The following is a 25,412-nucleotide window of genomic DNA, read 5'->3' as shown; positions in this document are numbered from 1 at the left end:
CGAGCCGCTCCCGGGCCTGGAGTGCGAGCGCCCGCGCCCACGACGCGCGTCGACCCGCGGCGACCGGGGAGGCAGCGGGCGCGGGCCCCGCGGGCGGGCGGCGGGCCCCCCGGGGACCGCGGCCTGCACGCGCGCCGGTGCAGGGGGGTGCTCTAGGCGTCGGCGTTGCGGCCGCCTGGCGCCCCCTCACCTTCTCTTCCACGCAGTTGACAATGATGGACGGGTACTTGCGGCTGAGCCAGCGGAAGAAGGCCGGGACTCCCATGGCGGCGGCACAGCTGCGGGCGGCGGCCCGGCCAGCGAACGCGCGGTAACCAGAGAGACGAGCCGCGGCGGGCACCGGCGCTTCCGCCCACGTGCGCCCGGCGACCGGAACTTAGGTCACGGCGCCGCCGCCGAAGAGACCAGGAAAGAGGTGCCGGCCGGTGGGGGCGGGGCCGGAAAGGGGCGGGGCTAGTGAGGGGGTGGCCCAGAGCAGTGGCCCGCGTGGCTCGTCGTCCTCGGCCGCACGGGACTCGGAGCTTCCCCGGCAACCAGCGACCCTCGGGCGGGAACCCTGCGTACCAGGCTGCTCCAGGGGAACCTTGGCGGACTGGTTTCCTCCTTCTCACCCACCTCGATTCATGTAGAATCTAAGCATCCACACGCACTCGTTACTTCTGCTTCCCGCTTTCTCCCGATTTTATGCCACAGCATGAATCTGGGTTAGCAACCGTATTTTTTTTTTTTTAAGTATTTTGCACTGATGACGGCTGGTTTTCGTAAACAACTCACTTATCACTGGTTATAAAATGCAATGTAGCATGTAATTCAACCTTCCAGCTACATTTATGAGTGTAAAATAATTGCTGGTGTCACTCTCCAGCACTTATTTGCAAGTTTACACTGTGCTAAAGCATTGGCTAAGGCATTATCAATGACACCCCACTCCAGTACTCTTGCCTGCAAAATCCCATGGATGGAGGAGCCTGGTAGGCTGTAGTCCATGGGGTCGCTAAGAGTCGACACGACTGAGCGACTTCCCTTACACTTTTCACTTTCATGCATTGGAGAAGGAAATGGCAACCCACTCCGGTGTTCTTGCCTGGAGAATCCCAGGGACGGGGGAGCCTGATGGGCTTCCGTCTATGGGGTCGCACAGAGTCGGACACGACTGAAGCGACTTAGCAGCAGCAGCAGCAGCAGCAAGGCATTATCAAATTTGATCGTCACTTGGGTCTTCTGAGGGTGCTTTCATCATCTTCCTGTAACAGACGAGAGGCCGCGATAGAGGGGGCTTAAGTCTCTTGCTTATTCACACCGTTTCTGTTTCAGTCCAAGTAAAGATCATTTAATACTCTGTCCTTGCACTAACAGGATACTTATATCCTTTGTTTTCTGATGGCTTTAAATACATTTTTTTTTTCCAACATATAAGAAGGGAGGCATGGAAGAGGAGGAATTTATGTTAATTTGCTCAAGTCTGGAAGTCCGTCTCCCTGGAATCCCCTCCTGCCTTGACAAATCACACTCAATCCTAAAGGCTCACCTCAAGAGGTCTCTAGGGAAGTGTTTCTCCCTGCCACCTGGCAGTATTCATTGCCCCCCTTCTCTGTGGTCTGATGCCACTTTGTTTAAACCACTGGTGTGGAAATTAGAGAAATGGTTATCCCATATTTTACCTAAGAACAGTCAAAACCTGGAACCTAAGAACATAATTACCTGGAATTATGTCTGTGGTGAAGTCCCTCGTTTCTCCTACAAAGAGCCCTTCCTCAAGTATTTAACTTTCCTGGGCAGTGCTATGTTCTCATAGGCACACATGTACAGTAGGCATTTGGTATGGGGATGGTTAGCTGGGAAAACTGAGTCATTGAGAGTCCTTGCCCAGCGTTTTTCAACTTCAAGCCATAAGGAAGGTGAGGCAGCACCTCCCAGATGGTTGAGGCTGAAAGATCAGAATGGGATTTATTGCCGGTCTGCAATGAGAAGCAGATTTAGTCCCTGGTTGCAGTGGGTTTCGAGTACAGCTAAATCCCTCTTCCTGCAGTTTGGTTGGTAAACCTCTTCTTTATTTCCACGTGCCAATAAATGATCCTTTTGCCCTAAGCTGTTTGGAGCTAAGTTCCTCTCCTTTGCATAGGAAAGAGTCTTTGTGCCAGCTCAAATCCTACGTGTTTCCACTTCCCCTCTTCTCCATAAATTTTTCCCAGCACAGAGCCCAAGGCTCCTGCCAGTTCTCATCTTCCATAGCTCTCCTTGACTTCTAACGTGTGGTATTGCATCTTACATTTTTCTTATCTCATCTGTAAATATTCTCTTTCTTCTAATATATCAGGACAAGCTACGCTTTGCTGGGATAATAAATAATGGCTGAAATCTCATCAGCTGACCAAAAGTGTGGTTGAGCTCCCTCCAGGGCTGTTTGTCCTCCACGTGGTGACTCAGGGATCCAGCTGTTTTCATCCTGTGGTTCTGTTAGCTCAACATGTGACCACCACAGCCACTACCAAAGGAAGGCAGGGCAGGAGGGCTACCCTGAATGTTCTGAAGGGCTAGGCTTGATGGTGGCTTACATAATTTCTACTTACATTCATTTGACCAAATTCCAATCACTTGGCTCCCAGCTGAAGACAAGATTGGGAAATATTGTGGGGAAATATTTCCCAATCTCATCTTTTGCAGTACTCAATAATAGAAAAAGGAAACAGGATGGGGGAACACAGCATTGTCTCTGCCATACTCCTTAGTTAAGCTGCAAATCAAATTATTAAATATCTATTTAAGGTCCACAGCCTTTGCTGCCTATGTGGGCACCATTAGCAAAATAAATCATTGTCTTGCTACCATCACCTGTCTTATCCATCACTAGCAAGGACAAGGTACAGCCACGGCATATGAAATAAGTGAAGTAATTAAGTCACATTTTGACCAATAATAAACAAGCCTCATACCACAAGTCTTATTAAATACCCCAAATGAACTGCACAATTCTACAATTGCTACAGACATTTTAAAAAGATACAGATCTAGTCATCTAAAGGGGTAGTCAGAGATGATAGGGAGGAAATAGATTAACAAGGAGTCTTGAAATCTCAGTGAGATTGGGTTGGAAATGAGGTGTGTGTGGAAGAAGACATTGTAAGTTCCCTGGAGGCAGGGGTGTGTCTTTATTGATCTTGTGATAAGCATCCAATAGATTGTTAATATTTTCATGGAATTGAATTTTGAGAGCGGTAGTTCTCAAAATGTGGTTCAGGGATCCCTAAGATCCCAGAGATTCATTCAGTGCGTCCATGATGTTAAAACTTCTTATAATAATATTAAGATGTGATTTGGGGGAGTTCCCTGGTGGTCGAGTGGGTAGAACTCCAAGCTTCCAATGCAGAGGACATGGGTTCAACACCTGGCTGAGGAACTAAGATCCCACATGCTGCACAGCCAAAAAAATGTGTGATTTTCTGTCTTCACTTTCATCCTCCAAGTGTATAAAGTATATAATGGAAATTTCTAGAGGCTATGTGATGGGATCTCTCAATGAATTGCCGATCAGAAACAGCTGTGGCAACCCAGTTGTCTTCTGTTAAGTCAGACACTGAAGAATTTCAAAAAATATAAAACAGTGCCAATCTCCTCACTAATCTGGGTTTGGGAAAAATAGTTATTTTCATAAGCATGTTACTTCTGTTAGCATGTTAAGGGCTTCTTGTTATTTTTAAATGAATTAATAATTATTTATTTTAGCATTTTAAATATTCTAAAATTTTCTCAGGTTTGATTTCAAACATGGTAAATATTGACAGGTATAATTACCTGAACAAAACCTCTTTGGGGTGCTGGATAATTTGTAAGAGTATAAAGGAGTCCCAAGGCCAAACACTTTGAGAACCTCTATCTTAAGACATAAGAAATGGAAATAGAATCAACAAATTTCTGCTCTTAGAACCCAATCCAAAGCTACTTTTTCAGATTTCTAGGATTTTGATATGTTGAGATCTTGTCTCAAATGCTCCTTGCCACACAACACAATAGGCAATCATCATCACCAAGTGTAATTCACGGGTACAGATGAACATGACGTTGGTGAAAGCATGTTTGCTCCCATGCAGTCCTGTCCTGGCTGAACTTCAGAATGCAGCTCAGAAATGTAGATAACTGAAAGATGCATTTGTAAGGCCTCCATCTGTACACATCGATGAATGTATTCAGAAAGATTATTTCCCTCTCAACTTTCTCCATCTGTGCTCACACCTTAAGTTAACCAAAGACATTAAACAATGAGCATCGTACCCCAAAGTGTTGAGAAAGGGAAACTGTAATGAAATGATATTAGGGTTAAATTGCATTAAGTGGCCTACATTTCTGTGGCCATTTTAGAGCCTTTTTTCATGCCTCATCTCTCAATTTCTCCAACCACAAAAATCTCTCTTTTTTTTTCAAGGCCTTGTATCCCTCAGATGCTTTTAGAATTGATGCTGTATGTTTGTAAGTGTGACACGTTGTGACTGACATTTTCGCAAAGTTTGGCTGGCTGTACATAGTTTGGTTTCAAAGAACAGGATTTGACCAAAACCACAAATCTAAATCATACTTATTATTACATGGGTTTCAGTGACAAATCCCATGCTCTAAAACATAACCCCAAACAGTCAAAGTCCCCTAGAATGTGATTTGCTTATAAAGCAGGTACTAGACGTTGTCGGTCAGCACCGTGAAAGGCTCCTGCTACATTTCATCCCATAATATGACATTTCAGAAGATCCTGGCAGATTTCTGTTTAAGGCCACAGGTTATATTGTCTCCTAAAGCAAAAGACAAGACACTGACAGAAGGCACATGTTTCAAGGAGTCAAATGGTAATAATTCCCTTTGGGTGTGTAAGTGGAGAGACTGGAGGGAAACAGCCTCGTTTCAAGGATAATAAAGCGTGAAGCACTCAGAAGTATTGAAGGTACAACCTCAACCCTACAAGCTGATAAGCAGGCCTAGACTTTTATTTATAGTGACATGAGTGACATTTATCTGCCTTTCACTGGAACATCTAATCCACTTGTCAAGGTGTGTCTTAAGCGGACACCTGATTTCTGGCCAGAGTTGGCAGGCTTCGAATACAAATGTGACTGCCCTGGCTGAAATTCAGGATTGAAAAAAAAAAATCCTGGAGATATGAAATCATCAGGGAAATACATCAACTTGATTTCAGTTTGCTGCAGAGACAACATTACCTGAATAGGGTATTGGCTTTGTGGTAGAAATTATCATCAGTCAATTAAAGTAGAAACAGAGATGAATTACCAAAGGGTTCACAAACCTCAGTATCTCTTCTTGTTGTTTAGTCACTGAGTTATGTCCAACTCTTTTGCAACCCCGTAGACTGTAGCCTGCCAGGCTTCTCTGTCCACGGGATTTTCCAGGCACGAATACTGGAGTGAGTTGCCATTTCCTTCTCCAGGGGATCTTCCCAACCCAGGGATCAAACCCACGTATCTTACATTGGCAGGCAGGTTCTTTACCTGGGAAGCCCCAGTATCTCCCTACTTAGCCTTTAAGTTCAATCATAACAGAATTGTAGCTGTCTCTTCCTTATGCCAAATTATTAACAGAGTCCAGTTTTAGGAAGTGAAAACCAACATGAATCAAGAACATACACAAATACTGCCTGACTTCTCTGGAGGCACTGAGGGGGATCCAGACAGTGGTTCCCTCTTCAGGGCCTGGCAGTAGAAGATGATGTAAAGTGTAACCACATTTCAAACTAAGTAGCCATAAGCAACTGAAAGAGCAGTACAAGAAGAAAAAAAAAAAAGGCCATAGTTACCTCCAAACAAATTAAACAAACTGTAAGAGTTCAGAAGACAGAAAGAGGAAAAGGCTGGTGTGGTCAGGAGCTCAAATAAGACTTCATGGGAAGCAGGACAGGAAAGAATCTTGAAGGATGAGCCAGTAGGTAAGATCTTCACTAGAACGACATGCATTAATTAATTGCAGGGATCCCATTCCCTCAACACATACACACACACACACACACACACACACACACACACAGAGGCATTCTTGGCTCCTTTCTGACCATGTGGTTCCTTGGCCATGCCACCTGGCACTGCCCCCCCCCCCCCATGCTGCTGTCCATGGTGCTACAGAGCAGGGCCTCTATGTCACAGGCTACACCTCACCTTCAGGCTAAAAGACAATCACGTTAGGAAAGTCTATGCTGTTTCCTTTGCCCTAAGTAGTGCTGTGCCCAAATATAGTTCTGTTTTCTTTTTTTTAAACCAACTTCATTTCCTTTTAATTTACATACATTGAAATGCATCCGTTTCAAGTGTACACGTCAATGAATTTTGACCAATGTATATACTTGTGAAACCACCACTACAACTGGGACATAGAATAATTCCATTGCCCCCCCACACACACAAAGTTCCCTGTACTCCTGTGCATGGGGTGACAACTCCTCCCCTCACCCCTGGCCTCAGGCAACAATTAATCTGCATTTTGTCCCAATAGAATAGTTTTTCTAGTGCATGCTCGTGTGCTCATTCATGTCTGACTCTTTGCTGCCCCATGGATTGTAACCTGCCAGTCTCCCCTGTCCATGGAATTCTCCAGGCAAGAATACTGGAGTGGGTTGCCATTTCCTCCTCCAGGGGATCCTTTTGACCCAGGGATCAAACCTGTGTCTTCTACATTGGCAGGCAGGTTCTTTACCACTAGCGCCACCTGGCAAGTTTTTTGTTTGTTTTCTAGATTTTCCTATAAATGAAACCTACCGTTTGTAGTCTTTTGTCTGACGTCTTTTCCTCAGCGTAATGGTTTTGAAACATCCATATTCTGTGAATCAATCCTTTGTTAATTGTTACGTCTATGTACCACAATTTCTTGGACCTTCACCTCTTGGTGGATATTTGAATTGTTTCTAGCTTTTTGGAATAGAGTTTCTGTGGACACCCATGTACAAATTTTTTGTGTTTGCAAATACACTTTTCATTTCTTTAGAGAAAATACTAGGAATAAGAATTGCTGGTAACATATATGGCTTCCCTGGTGGCTCAGACGGTAAAGAATCCAGCTGCCATGTGGGAGACCTGAGTTCAATCCCTGGATTGGGAAGATTCCCTAGAGGAGGGCGTGGCAACCCACTCAAGTATTCTTGCCTACAGAATCCCCATGGACAGAGGAGCCTGGTGGGCTACAGTCCACCGGGTCACAAAGAATCGGACACAACCGAGCAACATTTATGTTATATATGTTTGATGATTATAGGCATGGCCTCTATGAGCATTCTTGTCATTGTCTAAAACCTTAGGAGGCTCTCTGATTTCTATGAGTGGAATTCATACTCCTTAGACTAGCATCTTTGGCCCTCTGCCATCTGCTTTTCATTATTTTGCTTTTCCACCTCGCTAGTATACTTATACTTCACTCACTCACACACAATTGAACTTGCTTGTCCACAACTGAGCCAAATATAAGTGGCAGTGCTTCCAGGACTACACATGGATTTCCTCCTCTTTCTGCCTTGTTGTCTGCGACCACATACCCACCAAAGGTTTAAGTCCTAACTTAGATGTGTGACTTATGTACATTCTTAAGACAAATATCACAGATATCATGAATCCTGAAATTTTGTTTGTCTCTAAACATTCCAAGCATGTTTGTAAGATTTCAGACATCCTCTTTTTGAAGGGTGGGGAGTACAGAGGGCATTCTCTTCACAGATTCAGTCTTCAGGCATTTAGTGAGCATCTACTATGAGCAAGGCATAGTAGTAGATACATTTGTAGAGTCTCCGTAGGACGGGTGTGGGTCACTGCAGCAGTCTAGAAAGGGCAAGTAGACAGCTCTAAGGGAGCATGAAGTGACCACATGGGCTGATACAATTTTATCTGAAGCACAAACAGGAAAACTGGAATGTACAGTTCATAATGATTACAAAGAGGAAGAAAAAGAAAGGGTTTATTTCACCCTGTCTCACTCAGCTGTTTTCTCTTGTCAACTTAAAAAATACACAGTGCAAGAGTTGCAAGTTAAGTTTGGTTTGAGGCAAAATGAGGACTGTAGCCTGGGAGACAGCGTTTCAGATAGCTCTGAGAAACTGCTCCAAAGAGGCAAGGGGGAAGGTCAGTGCATATGTGATTTTGGCGAAGGTGGAGTACATGGAATTAAGCACATTATTTTTTACAGAAGGTTTCTGATGGCCATGAGGAGCAGCAGTCACCATGAAGAATTTCATGCTTTTCTAGATGAAGAAGATGTAAAAACTGGGCTCATAAAATTGGCCCCTGAAAATATCTAACTATCTGGAGATGTGTTCTATCAGTTCCCCCACCCCACCCCGAGCACAGAGGGTCCATTACTGCTCTCCACCCTGAACTCCTTTCAGGGGGTGTCGAAAATCAGCAGCACATGCTTTAATCCTGTAGAGGTAGATGGCAAGTGCCAATTCGTAGTTGACACTCTTGCCAATTTGTCGTTAACACCCTTCAAGATGGGCTTCCCTGGTGGCTCAGCTGGTAAAGAATCTGCCTGCGATGTGGGAGACCTGGGTTTGATCCCTGGATTGGGAAGATGCCCTGGAGAAGGAACGGCTACCCACTCCAGTATTATAGCCTGGAGAATTCCATGGACTGTATAGTCCATGGGGTCACAAGAAGTCAGCCACGACTCAGTGACTTTCACTTTCACTCTTCAAGGTAAACCTAAATATGAAGATGAAAATAAGGATGGCCGGGAGAAGAATTGTGCATTTAAAAAAATTACCAGTGGCTCACTCTGCTAAATTTGCTAAAACCATGCCAATTTGAAGGAGAAAGTGCATTGGTGTAGAAAGCATGCAAGCACCATTTCTCATTTCTTGTATTTTTTAAAAAAACTGATTCCCACTGTTCTGCAAATCCTCGTGTTCTTTTCTGAAATGAATCTTCTACCTGGACTAGTGCACATCTTTGTCTTAGAACATGTTACTCAAATGGAATCACTCAAGAAACTTGAATAAGAACTAAGACAGAATTGGACACTTGTGTAATGCAGAAATGAGTCATGGTTCAAATTCTAGCTGTACAATGTGGGAGCTAGTCCAGCACCATGAGAGAATGCCTCAAATTAATTAGTGCTCTCAGAAAGTTAACAAAGGTAAGAACCCGAAAGCTTTTCTGTGTGTGAATGGCAGTCACGTGTTTCTATCTTTCTATCACAGGATCACTTACTTAAGCAGAACTGGCTTAGAAACCTCTATCTTTTACGGTGAGCACTTTAGCTGATGTCTGGGAAAAACAGGCTTTTATGATACCAAAGACTGGAAATATTTTTCATGCAGCTGATCCCATGACCCAAGGTAAATCAAATAAAGCTCCAAAGAATACGTCTCCCTCTGTCTAGTACCCAGAGATCCCACAGCATGTGAGCCTGACTTTTACAGTTCATAGTCTCTTCCTGAAATCTCATTCGTTTTTGCCCAGCCAATCAGCACTGTCAGGATCCGGATGCTATGGCCCTAAAAGATGCTTCATTGGAGAGAGGAATAAGACATGTGGAGCTTTAAGTTTACATAGAGACCCAAGTCACTGGCCTGACTCGACCTACTGCTGTGTGGCCTTGAATAAGCCTCTTGCCTCCTTGGGACCTCACTGTCCTCACTTGTAAAGCCACTTGCTAAACCCAGTCACCTCTGAGGATTCTTCTGGCTCTAACCATCCAGTATTAGACACCCCTTCCTTGTCCAAATGCCTGTGGCATTTGTGATCTTCACTGAATACGCTGACATACACAGCTTGTTGCCACTTGTTTGCAGCTGAATGGGGCTTCCCGCCCCAATGACTGCGGTCATTCAGTGCATTTGGTGACGTTTGATAGATCTTGACTGCACAGCTTTGTGTCAGCCTCTTTTGCAGGTGCTGGGTGTTTATCAAAAATGGCCTGTTCTCCTAGATTCTACAGTCTTGCTTGGGGTAGGGAGCAACTAAGTGAAGAAACAACATGTAATTGGGTTGTGATAAGTGCTATGGAGTAAAATAAAACAGGGCCTAGGGATAGAGCGTGAGAGTGGGGTGTGGTCTCTATTTTAGTGTCAAGAAAAGCTATTTTCCATTCTTTAAAATTGGAGTGTGCACGTGTGTGCTAAGTTGCTTCAGTCATGTCTGACTTTGTGCAACCCTGTGGATTGTAGACTGACAGGCTCCTCTGTCCATGGGATTCTCCAGGCAAGAATACTGGAGTGGGTTGCCACGCTCTCCTCCAGGGGATCTTCCCAACCCAGGGATGAAGCCTGTGATTCTTAACGTCTCCTGCATTGGCAGGGGGGTTGTTTATCACTAGCGCCACCTGGGAAGCCCTAACATTGGGTTATAATTAACATACATGCTTCTGACACCAGTTTCAGTGTGTAATTGCAATTCTCCATCAAGCAATTCTCTGACACCAGCTGGGTGTCCTACAATTCAACTAGGTTCTGACACTGTCTACCCCGAGACAGCATCAGACCATGTTCATGCAAGTTCGTGTGTTCGATTCACAGTGAGGCCAAACAAACTGAAAGGTCAGAGTTTGGAGCAGAGCAAGTTTTACTGCCGGGCCATGTAAGGAGACAAGGTAGTTCTTGCCCTGAAAAACCTCTAGTTTCCAAAAGAGTTTCGGGAAAGCATTTCTAGGACCAGGGAAGGGAGTGGTGTCACAGGTCTGAGGTCAGCTTGTGCAGTTATCTGAATGGCTGATGCTGAGGCAGAAGGATGGGATCACAGGGATTCAGAGTATCAGTCCTTAGGCTCCAGGAGGCTTGGGGCTCTGTGATCTCGGTCTTCAAATAGTCAACATCTTATATTTGTTGGAGACTGGGAGGCTTTTACATCTTTAAAACAACTCAGGAAATTTGCATCCAATACTGTTATCTAGATAGTTTGTGTGTGTGTTAGTCCCTCAGTCGTGTCCCACTCTTTGCGACCCCATAGACTGCAGCCCACCAGGCTCCTCTGTCCATGGGATTTTCCAGGCAAGGATACTGGAGTGGGTTGCCATTTCCTTCTCTAGGGGATCTTCCTGACCCAAGGATCGAACCCAGGTCTCCTGTACTGCAGGCAGATTCTTTACCAACTGAGCTACGAGAGGAGTTAAAGCAGAGGATGGGGGTGGGGGGAGACATGTCCCTCCCCCAACCCAGGAAAGCCCCAAGGGGTACTTCTTGGTTACAATTTCTGCCCCTCCACCTTTCTTTGGTATTCCTGTCAACTACAAATTGGCACTTGCCATCTACTTATCTATTTGGTGGCTATGGTTTTTCCAGTGGTGATGTATGGATGTGAGAGTTGGACTGTGAAGAAAGCTGAGCACCGAAGAATTGATGCTTTTGAACTGTGGTGTTGGAGAAGACTCTTGAGAGTCCCTTGGACTGCAAGGAGATCCAACCAGACCATTCTAAAGAAGATCAGCCCTGGGTGTTCTTTGGAAGGAATGATGCTAAAGCTGAAACTCCAGTACTTTGGCCACCTCATGTGAAGAGTTGAGTCTTTGGAAAAGACTCTGATGCTGGGAGGGATTGGGGGCAGGAGGAAAAGGGGATGACAGAGGATGAGATGGCTGGATGGCATCACCGACTCAATGGACATGGGTTTGAATGAACTCCGGGAGTTGATGATGGACAGGGAGGCCTGGTGTGCTGCGATTCATGGGGCTGCAAAGAGTCAGACATGACTGAGTGACTGAACTGAACTGAACTGACAGGCCAAAGTGGGAATCTGGGAGGCGGGCACCTCTGCAATTAATGAGCACATTTAAAACTCCCCAACCTGCAGATGCCACACACAGGAAACATTTCCAGGAGATACCCGGCCAGAGGACCAATGCCACCACCAGTTTCACGTGGGGATGGGGTTCTAGACTTCTGACTGTTTTCAGGCATGGGGGCCTCCACCCTGGAGAAGGAGAAGATGGACAGTGAGAATATCCCCCAGCAACTGCTTTCAAACCTGGGCCACCCAGAGAGTCCCCCATGAAAATGGCTGAAAAGCAAAGGGAATGACAAGGACTTTGCGATTATCTGCAGACCTAAGCTAAACAAGAGAACTTTCCAGCTATTTCTTGGGACTCCCTTCCAGACGAGCTACTCTTAGGAATCTTTTCCTGTCTGTGCCTCCCTGAACTCCTGAAAGTCTCCAGCGTTTGCTAAGAGACAGCATTATCTAGAGTTTGATGAGTCTCTCTGGCAGACTGTAGACCTCACGGGCAGAAACCTCTACTCAGATGTGGTTGGTCGGCTTCTGTCCTGACGGGTAGTTGCCTTCCGCTGCCTGTGATCATTTATGGACCAATTGTTAGTTGAATATTTCAGCCCTTTTTGTCTACAGCACCTGGACCTGTCGAACTCAGTGATTGACGTGTTTACCCTCCACGGCCTTCTGTCTCACTGCTCCAAGTTGCAGAATCTCAGCCTGGAAGGCCTCCAGCTTTCTGATCCCATTGTTGATAATCTTGCTAAGAAAATAAATTTACTGCAACTCAACCTTTCTGGGCATTCTGGATTCTCTGAATCTGCCCTGAAGATTTTGCTGAGCAGCTGTTCCAGATTGGATGAGCTGAGCTGAAACTCTCTTGGTGCTTTGACTTCACTGAAAAGCACGTATAGGTGGCTATTGCACACATGTCGGAAGAAGGTAATGGCACCCCACTCCAGTACTCTTGCCTGGAAAATCCCATGGACAGAGGAGCCTGGTAGGCTGCAGTCCATGGGGTCACACAGAGTTGGACATGACTGAGCAACTTCACTTTCACTTTTCACTTTCATGCATTGGAGAAGGAAATGGCAACCCACTCTAGTGTTCTTGCCTGGAGAATCCCAGAGATGGGGGAGCCTGGTGGGCTTCCGTCTATGGGGTAGCACAGAGTCGGATACGACTGAAACGACTTAGTAGCAGCAGCAGCAGCAGCATACGTGTCGGAGACCATCATCCAGTTGAATCTCAGCAGGTACCAAAGGAATCTGCAGAGATCAGATGTCTCTGCCTCAGTTGGGAAGATGTCCCAATCTTGTCCACCTAGACTTAAGTGATAGTGTTATGTTGAAAGTGACTGCTTTCTAGATATTTACCAACTCAGCTACCTCCAACATAGCACTCAGTCGGTGCTATGACATAATACCTGAAACTTTTCTTGAACTTAGAGAAATTCCCACACTAAAAACACTACAGGTCTTTGGAATCATGCTGGATGGTAACCCTCAACTGTTAAAGGAAGCCCTCCCTCACCTACAGATTAATTGCCCCCATTTCACCACCATTGCCAGGCTGACCATTGGCAACAAGAACCAAGGGATATGGGGCATCAAATGCTGACTGTCACTGGAGAAGCCCAGTTGTCTATGATGCATCTGTTGCAAGATGGTGTCTCCTCTTTTCTTTGAACAGGAAAAGTAGGCAGGAAGCCCAACTGTGGAGAGCTCAGCTATTTTTATTCTTGATTTTCTGTTGCCTTCCTTCTACAAGTATATTAGAGAACCATTGGAGAGACAAAACTGTGAAGTGTTGCTTTTTAGAAATGATTATGAAAGCTTTTATCACTGCTGCTGCTGCTGCTGCTGCTGCTAAGTCGCTTCAGTCGTGTCTGACTCTGTGCGACTCCATAGACGGCAGCCCACCAGGCTCCCCCGTCCCTGGGATTCTCACTGCTATACCCTTAAAAGCCTAAGTTCTATGCTTTTTGAAATTTTAGGGAGAGTGAACCTTTAATTTCAAGATACCTTAAATAGCAAAATTTGAACCACATTTTCCAAGTGCCCTTCTCAGAAAATCTATTTAGAATCAGGCTTAAAAATTACCACCAGCAAATCATTTTCATAGCCTATATGGCAACTGAACTTTCTTCTATTTAATTTTTCAGCACTGCTTTATTGTAAGACATAGGTTGCAAAAAATAATAAGCTATTTGTATTGTAAGCTGAACAGAATGAGAATCAGAATAGATTTGCAGCAATATCTTCAGAGGATAGCAAGAAAAATAGACATCTCAACTGTGCCTTTAGATTTGAAATCAGGTTGATAGAAACAAATAGCCCCAGGTCATTCACCTTAAAGCCTAAATAAAGGAAGAAATGATAAGCCAACCAGAGGTGTAGAACTGGTATAGAATTTAAAGGCTCAAGAGACAGTTTTCTATGACAGGTTAACCTGGGGGATCCTCTAATGCCCATTAATGAAGTCCCGTTTATGTACAGTTGGGAAGGTCCCCTGGAGGAGGAAATGGCAACCCACTCCAATATTTTTGCCTAGAGAATCCCATGGACAGAGAAGCCTGGTGGGTTACAGTCCATGGGGTTGCAAAGAGTCAGACACGACTGAGGGACTAATACTTATCTACTTATCTACCTCTACAAAGATTAAATCATGTCCTGCTGCAGCTGCTGACCTTCAACTCCCCATGAAAGGAGTTCAGGGTGGAGAACAGAAATGAGGCCCTCAGTCCTGGGGGCGGGTGGGGACTGGCAGGACACGTCTTCAGGCAGATATTTCCAGGAGCTGATTTTAGGAGCCCAATTTTTGTATCTCCCGATATCTAGAAAAAGCACTGAAATTGTCCATGGTGAAGATGGTTCCCTGCAACTAGCAAAGGCTTCATGAGACCAGTAGAAATCTTCTGGAAAAATATACACTTGATGGTATGTGCTTCCCCCTTCACCAAAGGTCACATTTTTACTGACCTTCCCCCCAACCTCTTGAGAGCAGTTTCTCAGCGCATTTTGCCTCAAGTAAAACTTAGCTTGTAACTCTCACATTGTGCATTTTTTAACAGCCTTTTAAAATTATTATTAGACATTGATTTATTTATTTGGTTGCCCCAGGATCTTTAGTTACAGCATGCAAACTCTTAGCTGCAGTATGTGGGATCCCGTTCCCTGATTAGTGATCGAACCTGGGACCCCTGCAGTGGGAGCACAGAGTCTTAGCCACTGGACCATCAGGGAAGTCCCTGTGCATTTTTTAAAAGTTGACACTCCTCAATCTTGAGAAGAGCAAGTTTTGGACAAGAAAAGGAATGAAGGGTCTCTGTGGAGGTACAGTCCCTGTTGGGTTACAGTCCCACAGGTTGAGGGCTCAGTCCTCCAAGACTGTCCTCCTCTGAGACTTCAGAGACCACCTGAAGGCCTGGCCATAACCTGTGCTTCTGACCCAGGGGCTGTAGATCAGAAGTGCCCATGACCTCCTCCTCAGGAGGTCATTAATTTGCTAGGGTGGCTCACAGAACTCAGAGACACATTTTACTTACTAGCTTATCAGTTCAGTTCAGTTCAGTCACTCAGTCATGTCTGACTCTTTGCGACCCCAAGGACTGCAGCACGCCAGGCCTCCCTGTCCATCACCAACTCCCAGAGTTTACTCAAATTCATGTTCACTGAGTCAGTGATGCCATCCAGCCATCTCATCCTCTCTCGTTCCCTTCTTCTGCCTTCAATCTTTCCCAGCATCAGGGTCTTTTCCAAGGAGTCAGTTCTTCACATCAGGTGGCCAAAGTATTGGAGTTTCAATTTCAGCATCAGTCCTTCCAATGAACATTCAGGACTGATTTCCTTTAGGATGGACAGGTTGGATCTCCTTGCAGTCCAAGGGACTCTCAAGAGTCTTCTCCAACACTACAGTTCAAAAGCATCAATTCTTCAGCACTCAGCTTTCTTTACTATCTTATCAGTTTGTTATAAAAGGACCTCATCTATGAACAGGCAGATGGAAGAGATTCATGGGGCTAGTGGGTGGGAAGGGGCATGGAGCTTTCCTGTTCTGGGGTCCACCATTCCCTCCAATTCAATATGTTCATCAACTTGGACTCTCTCCGAACTTACACTTTTGGCTTTTCTGCAGGCTTCATCTGGTGGGCATGATGGATCACTGACTCCATTTCCAGACTCTCTCTCCTCCCCTGAAACCAGAGGGTGGAACTGAAATTCCCAACCATCCAATCAAGGCTGGTTCTCCAGCCTCATTAACCTCACAAAAGAAATCTCTACTCGCTCTCAGAACTTGGAAAATCCCCTGAGTTTCAGGAGCTCTGTGCCAGGAACTGGGAGACCAAGACCAAATATATATATATATTTCTTATGATAAGTCATAATATCACAACCAACCATATGGTGAACAGTTCTTAAATAGTCAGTGAACTTTGACAATTGTGCAGATGCATGGTAAAGTTACAACAGGTCTGAACCTGCTGTAGCATGTTCTCGTCATTTCCCTCCTTTGAATTTGACTGGCCTGACTGACTTGATCCCAATGCAGAATGTGGCAGAAGGGATAGTAAGTATGTGACTCCTGAAGCCAGGTTGCTGCTGCTGCTGCTGCTAAGTTGCTTCAGTCGTCTCCGACTCTGTGCAACCCCATAGACGGCAGCCCACCAGGCTCTCCAGTCCCTGGGATTCTCCAGGCAAGAACACTGGAGTGGGTTGCCATTTCCTTCTTCAATGCATGAAAGTGAAAAGTGAAGTCGCTCAGTTGCTCAGTCGTGACTGACTCTTAGCGACCCCATGGACTGCAGCCTACCTGTCTCCTCCATCCATGGGAGTTTCCAGGCAAGAGTACTGGAATGGGGTGCCATTGCCTTTCCGAAGCCAGGTTAGACAAGGCAATACAGCTTCCAGTCTGAAGGGAAAGTGTCTCTTGCTCTCTCTCCATTCATCCACCAGGTTATGAGGATGCCAAGAAATCACATGGAGAGGCCAGGTGTTGCCATTCTGGCCAACAGCTCCTGCTGAGGTCCCGGCCTGGAGATGTTGGTTTTCTCCTTGTCAAGTTGCGTGTGCTAGGCGAGGAGGTGGGGAACCCAAGCAGGACTTAGGGAAGCCCAGGCAGAGACAGCCTCATCGGGAAAGCGTTGGAGGCCAGGTCAGAGCGCTGGTGGACAGGGATAAGAGGCAAGGGGCCTCTCCCCAGCCTGTGGTCTGCTTCTTATGGGCCAGGGATCATCCCTCACCCCGCCTCTCCCCCGCCATGAGAATATAGCTAGGTCAGAGTCCCTGCCTATAATCACCAGAATGGAGAAAGATGGCCATGACCCTAAAAGGCAGCTATAATAATATGTGACATCTATTTAAAATCTCAGCAGCTTTCTGCTGCCCTGAAGGAGCTTGTTGGGTTTGGCAAATGGATGCAGCATTAGGCTGGAGGGGTCAAGTAAGGCCACAGACCAGTTTTGCAACTGAGAGCCGGTGTGCTACTCTAGACTCACGTGGGCCAATGTCATCTCCCCTGTTCTGACTTGGAATCTAGGTTCTGCAGGAAGTGATAAAGCGAGGTGCTGTGATGACTGCTTTTCTGACCTGGGCAGCACTGGCCAAATAAACATCCAGACGCTCCTCATTTGATGATGAGCTCAGGCCAAGATGGGCCTCCAAGGGGAAAGCTTTGAGTCTCCTTTTGCTCGCTCCGAGCAGGGCTTGAGAGTCCTACTGGGTTGAGAGTCTCTTCAAGGATCTCAAGTTTGCCCAGCGGGAATGATGTCAACCTTCCGTTTTTAATCAGCAGTTCTTCCCCTGAGGCCACAGAGAAGATGGGATGCAATCTGTCCCTACCCAGTTCTCGCAGAGCTGCTTCTATAGGAAGAAACAGGGAAGACATTCGATTTCCCAGGTCATTGTATTGCCCATGGGGTCCCTGCAATATTCTGTTTCTGGAGATTTCCTGGGGGAGAGGGTTGGAGGTGGGAGCTGGCTAAACCAGGGTCCTGGTCCTTTCCGTCTAGGCAGAGGACTCTTGGAAAGGCACTACACCTTAAAGGATTCAGGTCACAAATAAACCTTCGAAAGTCCTTGTAAACATTTGTTAAATATTCATTTATTAGAATAAAACAGACTCTCCCATGTGACGTGAGGACAACATTATGTGTGGAGCCCTGTATCAAGGTAACAGGACAAAAATCTCTGGAACTGACCAAGCCCTATGGCAACTGTTGCCATGAGCCTCTGGATCTAAACCTGCCAGTTGCCTGATCCCATGTTAGGTAAAATACCCACCCTGCTACCACTCTATAGCATTCTAACCAATCACCTAATGCCACCATTCCAGTAGGAATTTTCTCTGTCTTGAGGCTATAAAAATTGGCTACTCGCCCGCATCAGAGAAGGCAATGGCAACCCACCCCAGTACTCTTGCCTGGAAACTCCCATGGATGGAGGAGGCTGGTAGGCTGCAGTCCATGGGGTCGCTAAGAGTCGGGCCCGACTGAGCGACTTCACTTTCTCTTTTCACTTTCATGCATTGGAGAAGAAAATGGCAACCCACTTCAGTGTTCTTGCCTGGAGAATCCCAGGGATGGGGGAGCCTGGTGAGCTGCTGTCTATGGGGTTGCACAGAGTCGGACACGACTGAAGTGACTTAGCAGCAGCAGCCAGCAGCACTAGCCCACGTAAGAGGTCAGCTCTCCCTTGAACCAGTCCGCTGTTCTAACAGTGTCTTCCACTCTAATAAACTTTATTTTTCTTTTATTTTGCTTCATGTCTGGAAATTCTTCTCCAACCTGTAGATGGGCCATGACAATAAGTGCCCCAGGAACCTTCAGAATCCTTCCGCACTATACCAAGAAATTTGTGTGGGACCTCCCAGATGGGCCAGTGGTTAAGAATCTGCCTTGTGATGCAGGGGACGTGGGTTCAATCCTTGGTGGGGAAACTAAGATCCCACATGCCATAGCTAAGTCCAGGAGCCACAACTACTGAGCTTTCGAGTTCTGAAGCTCATGAGCCATAAATAGAGGGTCTGTGAGCAGCAACCAAAGATCCCACATGACAAAACTAAGACCTGATGCAGCCAAATAAATAAATAAGTAAAAGTAAAACAGAGAAAAATGAAGAAGAAACTTGTGAAGTTATTCAACTTCAGGCAAGATAATGTGCAAACTGAGAATTATTACTGTGCATATACCTGTTTCTTCATGTGAAAACCCAAAATGTTCATTTGGGTTTTCCTGTAAGTTCTTATGGAAAAAAAAAACACCTGAATGATCTTTTGGGCCAATCCAATATATTAATTGTTCCTCTCCCACATTCTCCCAAGGGGACTTGCTGAGGTTTAAGATCGCCATGGGGTTAAAATGGGAGACTCAGGAGCCTAACATGAGCTCTCTTCACATAAGAAAATTCTAATTGCTCACAGGTAAAAATGGTTACCTGTTCAGGTAACACCTCCCCTGGCACACTCATGCCCAGAACTACTAAGCCCCCAGTAGTCCACTTGTCAAACTCCTATTAGTCCTCTGAGACTCACTCCAAAGGTAACCTCCTGATTGAATCCATGCACAGAGGTCTATCCTGTCCTTAACATGTGTTTCCACAGAAAAGTGAAAGTGAAAGTTGCTCAGTCATGTCTGACTCTTTTCAACCCCATGGACTATACAGTCCAAGGAATTCTTCTGGCCAAAGTACTGGAGTGGGTAGCTGTTCCCTTCTCCAGGGGATCTTCCCAACCCAGGGACCCAACACAGATCTCCCGCATTGCAGGCTGATTTTTTACCAGCGAAGCCATCAGGAAACAGCAAGTAATAACACTATTGCATGCATGCATGTTCAGTTGCTTCAGTCATGTCTGACTCTTTGCAACCCTGTGGACTGTAGCCTGCCAGGCCCCTCTGCCCATGGGATTCTTTAGGCAAGAATACTGGAGTGGGTTGCCATGCCCTCCTCCAGGGGATTTTCCTGACCCAGGGATCAAACCCATGTCTCTTATGCTTCCTGCATTGGCAGGTGGGTTCTTTACCACTAGTGCCACCTGGAAAGCCCAATAATACCATTAGCTAGTATTTATTGCATGCCTTTATTAAGTGAGTGACTGAATAAATCGTTACTTCTTATATTATTGCCAAGGTGTCTATGAGAAATGTTTGAGCTTGGAGATTGGATGCTGGCATCTCTGAAAAGGAGACGAACTGGTCCTTGGCAAGAATTGGGACCAGGATGGAAGACTGACAGCATTCCCGTGACTCTGGAGAGAGCGAGGTGGTCTGCTTTCAGCTGATTTCATACCGTTGCCATAAGTACGCTCACAAGTGCTAGGAAGCCTGGCAACAGGACCCTGCAAACGGCGCTTGGTAACCTTTGTTGTTGTTGTTCAGTCGTTAAGTTGTGTCCAGTTCTTTGTGACTTCATGGACTGCAGCACGCCAGGCTTCTCTGTCCTGCACTAACTCTTGGAGTTTGCTCAAATTCTTGTCCACTGAGTTGGTGATGCTATCTAACCATCTCGTATCCTGCTGCCCACTTCTCCTTTTGCCCTCAATCTTCCCCAGCATCAGAGTCTTTTCCAGCACATTCTAGCACATTCCCTCTCTAGCACGTTCCCTCGATCGGGAAGCATCCGGCTTTAAATTTGGGAAGACAGGAGATGGCAGACGTCCTGTCCATCAGCATCAGCTGTTGCTGTCCTTTGAGCTGCCAACGTGACAGCTGGGGAAGAGAGGGTTCAAGTTGACTGGCAGAATGTTTTACAACAAATGAGTTTGCACGTAATAATAGTATAATAAATAAGTCTCTAGAGGCACCCGGTTATCACTTGCATTCCAAAAGTGAGATATGGCCTTACCAGAAGCTCACAGAGCCATCTGTCACCAAATATTAGTCTTGGTGTCAAAGGCTGGACCGGCCTGAGGAAATGGAAAACATCAGTGGAGGCAGGCAAATGGCGGCACCGTGTCTTTCATAAAAGATTTAAAGGGAGCTACCTCCAGGAGCCAGAGATTTCCAGATGATTTTGAAATAAATATATAAAACCCACTACCCAAAGCGGTTAGACTTGGGGTCTTGGGTGCTGAATACTAATGAGCTTTCTCATTGGACGAGTTCAGTTTCTGTCACTCGGCATCTGTTCTTGAGTAATCTAATCCTTATCTGCTTGGATTTGGGGCTGGAATTACTGAGATCTCCTTTAATGTGTTTTTGCCAGTTTGATGCATCAAAATCTGATTGTCCCCAAAGCACTCTGCTGATGACACAACCGCTGGAGACAGGAGCACTGAAAGTGCATGAAAGCTTGAGAACTGGATGAAAGCTGTTAGGATTTGTAGTTGTTTGCTTTCCTCATTTTTTTTTTTTTTTTTTGGTTGAGGAAAGGAAGGAGGGAACTCACAAGCTGACCAGACAGAGAACTGGGCATAAACAACCCCACCCGTCAACAGCACAACCCTCAGACCACGTGGCAACTGGGAAAGCCTGGGGTAGGGGAGCCCAAGAGGCACCTGGGTGGTTGGGAAAGGAAACGCATTAGAGGAGCAATTCACTGAGATGAGAAGTTCCAGGACATGGGCCTTTCAGAAGGTCTTCATAAGGTCTTCAGCCTGGACTGGCCCTGACAGGGTCTCATCCTGGAGGATATGTGGTGTCCCATTGCCATCAGGACCCTGCAGAGGACTCTACTGGGAGTTACAGGCATGGGTCCCTAGGGACAGAGTTCAAGCAAGGTCAACTTTTGTGGTTCCAAGTCACAGAATTCGCCTCTGCTCAGGTTTCTCTGTTTCGAACAATCCCTCCCCAGGCTTCCTGGATCGGGGCTGGTGGGCACTGACAGCACAGATGGCAGAGTGGTCCCCACCTCCATCCAGGCCCCTGAGGGCACCTCGCTAAACAACCCCCTCCAGACTCCTTGGACTAAAGTTCTGCTGTGATTTCAGGAGCCCCTACTGATCAGACGGACCTGTGTGAGACTTGGAGACTGGTTTGTTCTGGTGGCAGGAATGGGAGTTATTGCATTTGTTGTTCAGTTGCTCAGTTGTGTCTGATTCTTTGGGACCCCATGAACTGTAGCATACCAGGCTTCCCTGTCCTTCACTGTCTCCTGGAGCTTGCTCAAACTCATGTCCATTGAATTGGTGATGCCATCCAACCATCTTATCCTCTGTCGTCCCCTTCTCCTCCTGTCCTCAATCTTTCCCAGCATCAGGGTCTTTTCCAATGAGTCGGCTCTTTGCATCAGGTGGCCAAAGTATTGGAGCTTCAGCCTCAGCATCAGTCCCTCCAATGAATATTCAGGATAGATTTCTTTTAGGATTGACTGGTTGGATCTCCTTGCAGTCCAAGGGACTCTCAAGAGTCTTCTCCGACACTACAATGCAAAAGCATCAGTTCTTTGTAGCTCAGCCTTCTCAGTTATTGCATAAAGGGGCCAGAATCCCAGCTGCACATGATAAAAAGAGTTCTGGAGACAGATGGTGGTGATGGTTGCATAAGGTGAATGTGCTTAAAGCCACTGAGCTAATACTTGAAAATGGGTAAGGTGGTAAATTTCACATTACGTGAATTTTACCATGATTTTAAAATTTTCATTTTTATTTTTTACCTTGTGGCTTGTGGGATCTTAGGTCCCTGACCATGGATAGAATCTGGGACCCTGGCAGTGAAAACTTGGAGTCCCAGTCACTCCAGGGACCACTAAGGAACTTTTTAAAAAAAAAAAAAAAGTTCTTTTAATTAAAAAAAAAATCCACCATAGGAGAGGAGTTTCAGGGGGAATGGATACATATATATGTACTGAGTCCCTTTGCTGTTCACCTGAAACTATCCCAACATTGTTAATCAGTTCTATCCCAATGCAAAAGAAAAAGTTTTTAAAAATTCCATTCTTATGCACACATAAAAAGGAAACTATGAACTAATTCAGAAAGTTAACACTGTTTTAAAAGTCCTACACATATAGAACCCATCCTTGTAAATCACATAGATCACGCTTTGATTCAGAGTCGCTGATACTGATGTTTGTCAGCATTGCTGCTCTCTGCACCCTGAGGAGCAAGCCTGGGCAGCATTTAAGGCCGCTCCATCGTCCCCAGGACACTCACGCAGGGGCCCGCTGCCCATCCTGCAAGTGCCGACGTCAGCAACACCCGCACCCTGACTCCTGACTGGCCAGCACGGCACAGCCTGGTCTCAGTTCAGTTCAGTTCAGTCTCTCAGTCGTGTCCAACTCTTTGCAACCCCGTGAATCGCAGCACACCAGGCCTCCCTGTCCATCACCAACTCCCGGAGTTCACTGAGACTCACGTCCATCGAGTCAGTGATGCCATCCAGCCATCTCATCCTCTGTCGTCCCCTTCTCCTCCTGCCCCACCCCCCCCAGCATCAGAGTCTTTTCCAATGAGTCAACACTTCACACGAGGTGGCCCAAGTCTCAGAGCTGTTTAAACAAGGTGAAAAGTATGTGTCGGAAGCAATGAAATCTTTTTCTTGACTTTTATTAGCTGGACTGGGTGAGCCTAAAATGAGGCTGCCAAAATGCTTCCTCCAAAAGGAAATCTTGTCCCCTGTTTAAAACCCTTCTACGGCTTCTGAACGTTGACCGAAAGAATAAAGTCCAAACCCCTCTGCATGAGATACAAATCTCTTCACGACCGTTTCTTTAAAAAATGATAAATTATTTTTAGCATGCAAACATGTAGAGAAGAGCATAGCATAGATGTCACGGGGCCACCACCAGATTTGTATTTGACAATGAGTATTTGACAAAAGTTGGCACTTAGCCACATTTGCCTAGCACACTTGGTTTTTAAACTAAAAGAAGCTGTTCTGAGTGCATCATCTCTGTACGTACGGCTCACCCTGCTGTCCTCTTTCCAGGGCCGGTCACTCTGCAGGATCTGGTTATGTCTCTTCTGCCCACATTTTACATTTTCACTTCATCTGAATGCCCCTCTCCTTCCCTGTAAATGATACACTGAATTGTTCTGTGTCTTTCACTTTAACGTGGGTTTTACTCACAGTTTAAATCTTTCAGCAACATGTGCTTCTCATTGTTTTCCTGGCAGTGGGCACTAATGTGCCCCGATTTTTGCCATTTCAAACAATAGAACAATTAACATTTTGATCGTGTCTCTTTGTGTTTACAACAGAGTTTCTCCACAGAAACTTTGTTTCTAGAAATATAATTAAGCCATAGACGAGAGCTATGTATGTAACTGAAAATGTTCTAGTAGCCACATTAAAAAAAAGATACAAATTGATAACATTAATCTTACTAACGTATTTTTGTTTAATATACCATTTCAACATATAACCAATATGTTAGTGAAACACCCTATAGTATTTCTTTCATACAAAGTCTTCAAATCCGATATGAATTTCTTGGTTTAGATGAGCCACATTTCAAGCTCTCAGGGGTCACAAGAAACTGGTGATGAGTGTACGGACAATGTGACTGTCAAGTATATATTTAGAGATGGAACTGAAATGGAATAGGACCCCATGGTTCTCTACCCGTCCCCCGCCCCCCCCCCCCGCCGGCCCCCCCCTGCCGCCCATGCCCTCTGCTGCTTTTTGCCTATGGAAATATTCAGCCAAAGAATAAGTTTAATCAGAGAAGTGAGAACATGCAGAAACAAAGGAAAGATAATATTAGTTTAGTCATTAAGCATAAACAAGGACCTTTAGTTCCTTCTCAAGGGCTATAGATAATATTCTGGGCCATATTCTGTGAGCTGTCTGGTAGACACTGAAACCCCCACCAGATGGAGAAGTTCACTACATGATGAGCAGACTATCACCATGACATTTGTTGTTATTACTCAGTTGGTAAGTTGTGTCCAGCTCTTTGTGACTCCATGGACTGTAGCCCACCAGGATCTTCTGTCCATGGGATTTTTCAGGCAAGGAAACTGGAGTGGGTTTCCATTTCCTTCTCTAGGGGATCTTTCCAGACCAGGGATTGAACCCAGGTCTCCATTTTTTACCACTGAGCCACCTGGGAAGCCCCAGCCATGACATGAGCTGCCACAATTCCAAGAATTGGCCTCAAGAAATGGAAACAAACCGACCCTGGAACTGAAGATTAATTGTACTTAAAATAATTAAGATGATGCTGGTCAGACCACCAACGACCAATTTCAAGAGCTGACTGTGCTGTTTCTACATGCAGCCCCTCCATCCATCTATAAAAGCTCTTGTACACTGATTGTCCGTGAGGGAGTCAGCCTTTGGACTGATGTCTGCCCTCCCTCCAAGTGGCCAGCATCTGAACATCTGAAATAAAGCAAACTTTCCTTTCCACCAACCTTGCCTCTTTCATTGCTTTTTGAGCGGTGAGCAGCCAGACCCCACTTCCGGTTACAGAACCATAGCATCACAGGTTATGACACCATCTGCAATAGTGCTTGATATAAATGTGCTCTTCAAAGTGTGTGCAAGTTCTTTCCTGGTGCCCTTCCTGACGCGCAGAGGGATCTGCCTGCCATCCTTGCCTTGTCCTCTGGGTATAGAAAGCCGCCTTGTTGTACTCTCCTTTTGCTGTTTGCTTTTCTGGTAAGTTTGAGTACCTTTTCATGTTTACTGCCCATGTAGGTTACTCTTCCTATGAATTGCTCATTCTAATCCTTTGTTCATCTTTCTGTGTCACATTTTTCTTGTTGATGTGTGGTTCTTTATGTATTTTAGCTGCAGAGCTCTGATGGACTCGCATCCTGCAAATGTCACTTTCTAGTCCATGGTTTGTCTTT

The 25,412-nt window shown here is 45.7% G+C and overlaps 1 protein-coding gene and 1 pseudogene across 3 annotated transcripts in view; one reads left to right on the top strand and one right to left on the bottom strand.

The window, feature by feature from the left end:
- XRN2 (5'-3' exoribonuclease 2) overlaps positions 1-409 on the bottom strand; it is a 62,797-nt gene extending 62,388 nt beyond the window's left edge. Inside the window, exon 1 of one of the 3 annotated variants that reach the window (XM_055544108.1) lies at positions 191-409. In XM_055544108.1, the coding sequence (XP_055400083.1) occupies positions 191-265 (75 nt within the window). In that variant the 5' untranslated portion in view covers positions 266-409. The remainder of the gene's footprint in view (positions 1-190) is intronic. The other 2 variants (XM_055544107.1, XM_055544109.1) reach the window with 2 other exon arrangements.
- LOC129625165 (S-phase kinase-associated protein 2-like) lies at positions 264-13,328 on the top strand (annotated as a pseudogene).
- The last annotated feature ends 12,084 nt before the right edge of the window (positions 13,329-25,412 follow it).

The sequence above is a fragment of the Bubalus kerabau genome, chromosome 13, assembly GCF_029407905.1.
Source record: "Bubalus kerabau isolate K-KA32 ecotype Philippines breed swamp buffalo chromosome 13, PCC_UOA_SB_1v2, whole genome shotgun sequence".
NCBI lineage: Eukaryota > Metazoa > Chordata > Mammalia > Artiodactyla > Bovidae > Bubalus > Bubalus kerabau.
This window is presented reverse-complemented; position numbering and strand designations above follow the sequence as displayed.